At 56.9% G+C, this 9124-nt stretch overlaps 1 protein-coding gene across 1 annotated transcript in view; it reads right to left on the minus strand.

The window, feature by feature from the left end:
* Positions 1-1753: 1753 nt before the first annotated feature.
* Prkcg (protein kinase C gamma) overlaps positions 1754-9124 on the minus strand; it is a 17249-nt gene continuing 9878 nt past the window's right edge. The window contains exons 10-18 of the mRNA XM_004648358.2: positions 7958-8110; positions 7500-7688; positions 6693-6784; positions 6545-6607; positions 6298-6436; positions 4779-4859; positions 3291-3398; positions 2355-2495; positions 1754-2161 (exon numbers count right to left, since the gene is read on the minus strand). Coding sequence (XP_004648415.1) covers positions 1973-2161; positions 2355-2495; positions 3291-3398; positions 4779-4859; positions 6298-6436; positions 6545-6607; positions 6693-6784; positions 7500-7688; positions 7958-8110 — 1155 coding nt within the window. The 3' untranslated portion in view covers positions 1754-1972. The remainder of the gene's footprint in view (positions 2162-2354; positions 2496-3290; positions 3399-4778; positions 4860-6297; positions 6437-6544; positions 6608-6692; positions 6785-7499; positions 7689-7957; positions 8111-9124) is intronic.

Below are 9124 nucleotides of genomic sequence, written 5' to 3' on the forward strand. Positions count from 1 at the left end.
GCACCGGCGGCCGCTCATTGGCTGCTGCGGAGGAGGAGGGGCGCTGAGGGGCGCGAGGAGGAGGGCGCCGGCCTGGGAATGGGGATGGGGGCGGCGGAGAGGCGGGGCGCCCGCGCGGGCCGGGGGGATACAGGCGCCCAAAGCGGGGCGCGGATCCTGCAGAGACCTTGGGGCTGGATAGCAGCCCCTGGGTCCCGCGGCCGGAGTTATAGATATAGGGGGCGAGGGGCCAAGCCGCAGCTGAGGGACCCCGGCCTGCACGGCCACTGAGGCTCAGAGGCTGAGCCCGGGCGAGCGGGGAGGTCAGGGCGCCCGAGAGGCTGGGGGCGCGCGGAGGCCTCGGGCCGGGATGCTGCACCCCGGAGACCTTGAGCCGGGAGGTGCGGGCACCGAGGAGGGGGGACGAGGGGCAGAGGCGGAGACCCGGGGACCAAGCCGGGCAGAGCTGGGGTCTGGGCGGCGGGCGGGGCGGAAGGGCGTCCCGGGCCGGGGTCCCAGTGGCGGGCGGGCGGGCGCGGAGCGAGCCGGGTCCTGCAGCCGCCGCGAAGCCAAGCCGGAGCCTGGCCAGCCCCCCCACCCCCGCCGTGATGTCAGCGGGGCCACTCTTAAAGGGGCAGCTGCCCGCCGAGGGCACGGCCGGGGGTGCGGCGGAGGTGCGTGGGAGGAAAGGAGCTCGATGTCCCCCTGGACCGGGGCTCTGAAGCCCGCAACCTGCAGGCAAGAAGAGATGCAGGTCGCTCAACCTGCGGGGCTTGGGGCTCGGGCCCCTCCGCACACACAGGCAGCCGTCACCCCCCGGCCTGCCCTGTGCGAGGACTACATTCCCCGTCAGCCCCCGCGACCAGGGGCTGCACCTGGGGGAAGGGTCTGCCGTGATGGCATATGGGAAATGTAGTCTATCTGCACGGGCCCCCTCCACTGGCTGGACTCGCAAGTGGGTCAGGGGAGAAGAGGCGGGAGGGTATGCCTGCCGTGAGCGCCCAGCTTCCCGGTTCTGTCTGGTTCTTGGAGCTTTTCGGTCCTGGGGTGTCTTCCCTTGATCTTCTGCCCGGAGTCCTTTCGAAGGACTACCCTATCTCTGGGTCTCCAGGTGTGTGTGTGTGTGTGTGTGTGTGTGTGTGTGTGTCTGTCTGTCTGTCTGTCTGTCTGTCTGTCATAGTGAACATGGTCCGTCTCACTCTCCCAGGGATCCAGGGGTACGTGTCTGATCTGTGAAGTTGAGGCGGTCTCTCTCCCCCATCAAGTTGCGATGTGCGCTCCCCCTTCACACCCCACCTCTCTGTTTGTCTCTGTGGAGCCACTGTCCCACCCTCGCACCCCCTCCACTCTCCGAGCTTACAAGAAAACATCCAAACACTTCCGCATCAGCATACCAAATTTATTCTCCAGCAGCTGTGGCAGGGTGGAAGAGGCGAAGGGGAGGGGAACTCCCAGAGGCGGTAGGCCCCGGGGAGGGTGGGGAGGAGAGGCGGTGGTTCCCAGAGACACCGGAGCCATGCACGGGCAGGGGTGGCTGGGTTCGGCATGGGGGTCTAGAACACAAGCTGGCTGGGAACAGTGAGGAAGGCCCTTTCCTCGGTCCTCGGAATCCCAGGAAGCGGGGCGCGGCCTCCCACTTACTAGACAACCGGAGCGGAGGTGGACGGGGCTCGGAGGACCGGGAAGATCTGGGCCCCAGTCTGGGGGGGCAACCCCATGAAACTTCCCCACCCCCTGGAGATGGGAGGGGGGAGGCGGGGACTACCGGGATGGAACCCAGAACCCCTCAGGGCCAGGGTGGTGGCGAATACGGGGCTCAGCACAGCAGGATCTAGAACGCAGGAAGGAAGGCTCTAGAGACCGGGTGTTTAGAAGGCCAGGTGCCGTTGGGAGGGGCATCTCGAGCCCGGGACGGTGGACCGCGGCCAGAACGCTGCAGGGCAGGAGCGCGACTCTGAGGGGCCGGGGGGACATCTAGCGGCGGCAGGTGACATCACATGACTGGCACGGGCACGGGGCTGGTGGGGCTGCGCGCGTCCGGGTGCACAAAGTCGGGGTTCACGTAGGTGAAGCCCTGGAAGTCCGCCTGGTCGATGCTGGCCAGGACCAGGCGGTCCGGGGGCGTTAGCGCTGGCGCCGCCCTCGTGAAGAACTTGTCGAAGTTCTCACCGCTGCGACCGCACTGTGGGAATGCAGGAGGAAGGAATTGGGGTTCTGCTGGCTCTGCGGGAATCTACGTCTTGTCTTCCCCGGGATCTGCACCCGCGCGTGGTCTCTGCACCCCTTCTGGGCCAGGGGAACCCCGCTCCTCCTCCAAGGCCCATGCTCTGAGGCTTAGGGCTGAAGACCTGCTTTGGGGTGGGAGGGTGACTGACCGGGCGAGGTCTGAATGGAGGCGCGATCTCCAATCGCTCCAGCCGTTCCCAGTCGATCCAGCGGAAAAAGCCATGTGCCCGGATCGTGGGTTCCCCGTCAGGCCCGGAGCCCAGGCGCTTCCCTGGGTGCTTAGTTAGGAACTGTGGAGAACACAGAGAGATGGACAGACAGACGGATGGACAGGACAGATGGATGGAGGCCCAAAGAATGGAGAAGGATGCAGAGGGTCAGAGCAACATGGGCACGGAGGCCCGGAAGAAAGACAGGGAAGGGAACAGATGGGCAGGGGGAAGAAAGAGGAACAAGACAAATGGGAATGGAATAGGAAAGGGAAGAGGAACTCCAGCCCCAGAGCCGAAGTCGTGGACAGAGAAAAAGAACCGAAGTGTGTGAGAGGGTGAGGGGCAGAGAAACCCAGGAAGTGAGGAGGGGAGACATGGAGGGGTGGTCCCAGAGCCCAGAGAAGAGGACAGCCACAGGCGGGTGCAGACATAAGGAGACAGTGATCAGAAGGAGAAACACAGAAAACCCCAGCAGGTGCAGGGAGAGGCACAGGCAGAGACAGAGACCCAGACAGCCCGTCAGAGAGGCAAGGAGCGGGACCCACGAGAAAAAGTGCTGCAGACCTCCTCGGCTGGGCATTTCCTTCTGCACTAACTCTGGGACTTCAAGGGAGACCCCAGGAATACAAGCTTTAGGGGTTAGGCTTATGTGACCCCACCACCACCACCCCAGGTCTGGAGAGACAGCCCTTGGCAATGGCCAGGCAGTGGGGACCCAGTGGGGGACAGGGTCATGGCATCCTGCAAACTACTTTCAATCAGCGTGTCCAACAGATGCAAGTCAAGTGACTTGAGGAACGGCGCACTCCCTAAAAGAGGCGGCCAGGGGGTGCAGGTGCTGATTCTGGGCACTCTGAGAGGTGGGGCCCTCACCCCCTTGCAGATGGCCACAGCTTCCCGGGATAGGGACTTGGGGTAGGTGACTGTTTGCTCCATGATGGCCTGAAACAGCTCCTCCTCATCCTCCCCATCAAAGGGTGGCTACAGAAGTGGAATGAATAAAGTTAGAGACTTCCCCCAAACATCCACCCTCCTAGCCCCCCCCCAAACATGACCAACCGCTGATGCCACACGCACTGCCACCCCTCTGGACACTGACAGCTTCCTGGGAGGACAGCTGACCAAACCACCAGAGCTCCAGAGCTCCAGCCTTTCACCTCCCTGCCTCCCTCTGCTACCTCTGTACTGCCCGGCTCTCTTTATTGGCTATGCAAATAAATGGGGTGTCAATTACACAACATATCATTTAAATAGAAGAGAGGAAAAGTGCAGGAGAGACTGTAAATGCCTTCTCCTCCTTAGTTGAATGCCTCCCAGTCTTCTGGGGCAAGGGGAGGCAACAACAGGGCAAAGGCTCATATCTTGAAATCTAGCTGGTCTGTCTGTACCACTGAGGGGGCTGTGGATTTGGACAGGAAAAAACTGGTGTGCTACCCATTTTGAGCCACCCGCTGAAGGTTAGTATTTCCTCCAGTTAAGAATATAGGCAACATGCTTAGACAAGCTTAGGCAAGCGCTCAGGGACCATAAACTCAGTCCCTGGTACCACATGCCAAGCTAGCCCCACCCCCAGGGTGGGCTGATCCGGCCACCAAAAAAAAAAAAGGCAATAGCTACAACAGCTATACTTATGAAACCACCACCAACGATAATCACAGGCACTTCTAATTATCATTTCTGCCTCAAAATTACTGTTTGACCTTCCTCTTTACTTCATACGATTGCTAGAGCCCACTGCTCAATGAGCTGAATAGAAACTGAACATATTTCCAGCTTCCAACTTTTAATATTCAGATAGCTTGTATAGTTAGGTTAGACTAATTGAACCTTACGTTTTGAAAACTACATTCAATTATTCCCAATTATTCCTTTCTTTGGTCATTCTATCATTTGTATTTGTGCACACGAAAACAACCCACCCACCCCACCCCACCCCCCCGAACCAGGGATTGAACTCAGGACCTTGTGCTTGCCAGGCAAGTGTTTTTTCTGCTGAGCTATCTCCCCAACCCCTTACCTTTTCCTAAAGAGTAGAATTTATTGGGGGAAAGATAGCTGTCTGCTGTCTGAGAGGGACAGAAGGGGTTGGAAACATTATTTTGAGAAAGGGTTTGTAGGTTTTTCTAGACTGCTAACAAGGCCCATGATGTCAAAAACAGAAACAAGACACCAACAGCAGCAAAAGATTCCTGGCCTTCGAGGTAAGAGACGTCTTCAGGACCTCGGACAGCGCCACGCACTCAACCTTGGCTAAGTCTTGGTACATCCTTATCTTTATCCTGCAGCTCCTGACTCCTGACGGAAGAGGGGGCGCTCAACCCTGTACCCCTTCCGCAGCCAACACCTCTCCATCTTCCTTACCTGTCCGGCCAACATTTCATAGAGCAGAACCCCAAAGGACCACCAGTCGACAGACTTCCCATAGGGCTGGTAGGCAATGATCTGGAGCAGGGTAGAGAATGCGGAGTCCTGACTTACCCTTGGGAACCCGGACCCCTCTCGACTCACACCCAGATCGCTGCCTACTTCAAGTGTTTTCCACACAGTCTTCTTATTCTGAATGAATATTTTGGCTAGAGCTCCACCCCTTGGAAAATTCAGGAAACAAAGTTTACCTGCATAGAGTGTTTTATTTTCAAATACAAAGGCTACATAAGGACCTAGTCACAAGTTCCACCCATCTAGACTATTTGCATTACTGGATCTTCCCTTCCTTCCATTCAGGGGCAAGGGGCCAAATCTCAGAGAGCAGACTTTTTTTTTTTTTTTTTTCCACAACCAGGAATTGAACTCAGACCCTTGCTCTTGCTAGGGAAGTGCTTATTCCACTGAGCCATCTACCCGGCCCTGAGAACAGACATTATTAAACCTGAAAAAACATCAAAGTTATCGAAAGACTTTAAAAAAAAAAGTATTCCCATTCCTGAAGAGTTCTGGGTTCCATCAGCCAGTTATGGTTAGAAAAATATAACTTTCTAAGTTTCTGAAGGTGATTCTATTCCCAGCCAGGTTTTATGACTATTGACATTTATTACTCGGGCACTAGCATTGATCAGCTAAAAAGACCAAAAGATCCTGTCATGGTAGTGCAAGCCTGTAATCCTAACACTTGGGAGACTGAGGCAAGAAGGATTGTTGCAAGCTCAAGACCAGCCTGGGCTACAAAGTGAGCTCCAGGCCAGCCTAAACTGCATAATGGGACCCTGTCTCAAAAAGACAAGAAGAAACAAAAAAGGCAACACCCTCCATGCAACATGTTTTACACCCTTAGGAAAGTCAGGAACATGCACAACCCATCTATACAGACACTTGGACACCAGCTCCGACCCTTTACAAAATCAGAGCAATTCACTGCCCACTGGAAATACTCAAGGGATGGCACTTACTGCCCTAGCATTCTCAGGGACCTGGCTCTGCCCTCCTGGAATGGCAGAAGATGAGTACACCACGTGCCTGCTGCAGGCCTGGGTTCCACCACCCCCCACCCCCCACCCCCACACACACACTACTGAGCAGGGAGCGCTCATGTAACCAAATGCCCAAGGTAAATCTACCCAGCTAGCACCCACAAGACCCAGCCTCCACATGTGGGCATGGTATTCTTGGGGGCTAGGCCCCCTCAGAGCACCCTAAAAATAGCTTCTACTTCTTAAAAGTCCAGCCTGGGCTGGCTCAGAACTCCCAGGAGCTGCTCTTGCTTCCTCAGAACATCACCCCCAGTCCTGCCCACTCTGCCTGTTCAGAGACCTGCTCCCTCCTCTTGGGAGTGCTCAGCACATAGGCCTCCTTCCTGAAGAGTTCCAGGGGCTTTCTTAGAACTACCCAACTCAGGATAAGGGATGTAAGAGCATGTCCCAAGCAAGCAGAGGCTTGGGGTTACCTCGGGGGCTATGTAGTCTGGGGTCCCACAGAAGGTGCGGGTTGTGGTCCCTGGGAAGACATTTTCCTTGCACATGCCGAAATCAGTGATTTTGATGTGTCCCTCAGCATCCAGCATCACGTTGTCCAGCTTCAGGTCCCTGGCAGAATTTCGGAAGGGTTGAGTTCAGCAGGTGGAGCTGTAGGTTCCAATCTCTTCTCCTCCAGGGCTCTGACTTTCCTCCCCGGAAAGTCCTGGGGCTGCTGACCTGTAGATGATGCCCTGATTGTGGAGGAAGAAGAGGCCAATGGCAATCTCTGCTGCATAGAACCTGGTGGAGCAGGAGAAACCAGACGGTCAAGGGTGGGACCGGACCCTCGCCACATGGCCCTCGCTTCGCTCCTGCAAAGACTCACGCTGCATGGGGCTCCTTAAACTTGCCCAGCTGCTGAATGTGGTACATCAGGTCGCCGCCGGTGACATACTCCATCACGAAATACAGGCGGTCCTGGGGGATGAGTGGGGCTAAGAGGCAGGGATAGTCCCCCTAGACAGGAAATATCTGTCCTGCCCTCAGTACAAGTGCAGATTCTGGATTCCGGGTCTCACCTCCCTGGAACCAAATACTGAGGTCCCAACCACTCCGCTGAAACCCGACACATCAAAGAGTCTTTCCACATCTGGCCACACACCCCTGTAATTCTGGCAACTTATGGCAGAAGGTGTGAGGCTTCTCTTGTAGGTGTTACTTTTATTTTAGGAAGGTAGTCACACCCATCCCAAACCTCTGGAAGAGGCCATGCCCTCCCCAAGCCCTTAAATGTCTTGCTCCTTGTTTCCTGCAACAATCTGAGGTTAAACACCTGTGTCTGGTGCATCCTTTTTTTTTTTTTTTTTTTTTTTTTTTTTTGGTGCATCCTTCAGCAAGACCGCTAAAGTAGTGACCCCATCACTCAGCACCCTATTCATCTGCCACACCCCTCAAAGCCCCTGCATCCGGCCCAGACATTTTCACCAAGGAGCCCGCTCACCTGAACAGCTACAGTGGAACGCCTGCATCCTGGCCACGCCCACCTAGGGAGCCCTCCACCGGGCCACGCCCCCAGAATATTTGCATCCTGGCCACACCCGCCAATGAGCCTTCCCGCCCACCCAGCCACGCCCCTGCAGACACCTAAGCCAGAGGCAAGAGGTAGGACCCGGATCTCTGCCTTCTCCCTCACCGGTGTCTGGAAGGTGGAGTGCAGCTGGGTGAGGAAGTGGGGCCGCCCGCCGGGACCTCGGCCCCCCAGAGCCAGCACACGTTTCTCCACCAAAGTGCAGTCCACGTCGTCATCCTGGACGATCACGTCCTTCTTGAGGATCTTGATAGCGTAGAGCTCATCAGAGCCCCTGCGCTCGGCCAGCATCACCTACCAAAGAGGTCCAGTGGGCTGGCCCGCTCGGCGTCTTGGTGCACGGAGCTTGGCCCAGCTCTTTTCAAGCAGTTCTTTCCTGCTCTCTCACGGGACCGGACACCCCTCAGGGAAAGCACGGGCATCTCTGCTCCTGTCCTCCAGGAACCCGAGCTGCACAACCCAGCCCCAGACTTGGGAACCCAGACTCCTACGATCCCTCAAGGACCAGAACCCCGACCTCTGCACCCACCTCCTCCCCTGGCCCCAGAACCCCAGAGCCCCACCTTCCCAAAACTGCCTTTTCCTAGAACCATGAGGAAGCTGAAGTCAGAGATGTGCAGGCGTCCTGGGCTGGCACCAAAGAAGCAGCGCTTGGAGTCCGTGGGGCTGGGGGAGGGTGAGGGGACGGGGGAGGACGAGGGGCCCATCCGCACGCGCTATGAGAAAGGGAAAAGACAGACCGAGGGGGTAAGACCCAGACAGGCCTAGAAGCCCCGCGCTGAGAATGAGAGAAAGAGGGAAAGGCAAAGTGAAGAACCTGTGAGCCCTCCCACCCTGCTCTGGGATTCAGAACTCCCTCTGACCCCCAGTAGCTTTGTCATCTAACCAGCACTTAGCTGACAATTTGACATCTCTGGGAAAGTGCCCATCTTCCCCTTTCACAGAAGAACAAACTGGCACAGAGAGGTTGCATAATTTACCCCCAGTCACAAAGCAGGCAAAGAGCAGAGCCAGAACCAGGACCCCAGTTGTGCAGCTCCAGTCTATGCCGGAATCCCCTAGGCTTGGTAAAACAGACCACAGGGTCTCTCTGCAATGTCCCGTGGCTGTGGAAACCTGGAATGGGTCTGAGAAGTGGTGCTCTAGCAATTTCCAGACTGACGCTTGCATACAAGCGGTCTGGGGGCCCTCTCAGCTGTGGGGTCTAGATGGGGTCAGCGGGCCTCTTGTGGCCCCTCTGCCACCATGGACAGCTCCTGGTGGCACTTCGTGGTGGCCAACGTCTGAGGCATCTGCTAGCCCTGTAAGCGCACTATGACAAGGGTCTGCCTTGCTGTTCCTGATGCAGTGGCCATGCCTGCACGCAGCTGCAGCTCCGGACGTCAGGTGAAGGGTGCAATTTTGTGCAGAAGGGCAGCCTGACCTCCTGGACTTTGACCTAGTGCTTCTGTCCAAGACAGCATCCACATGCAGCGGATCTGGAGGCTACGTTCACAAGCACGGAGCACTCAGAACAGGGCCCAGGAGGCAGAGTGGCTGCTTGTATCTGCTTTTCCGGCTGCAACCTGAGACCAAGCTGCGGGTCTTGTACATGGGCTGTGGGCACGGGTATTGTTACTCAGTGCCTGCTGAGTTGTGCAGGACAGCAGTGAATGACACCATAGACACAGCCTTGGGTCATCAGCGGCTCATAGATTGTGTGTGTGTGTGTGTGTGTGTGTGTGTGTGTA

Source organism: Octodon degus, unplaced genomic scaffold, assembly GCF_000260255.1.
Source record: "Octodon degus isolate 3935 unplaced genomic scaffold, OctDeg1.0 scaffold00393, whole genome shotgun sequence".
Taxonomy (NCBI): Eukaryota; Metazoa; Chordata; class Mammalia; order Rodentia; family Octodontidae; genus Octodon; species Octodon degus.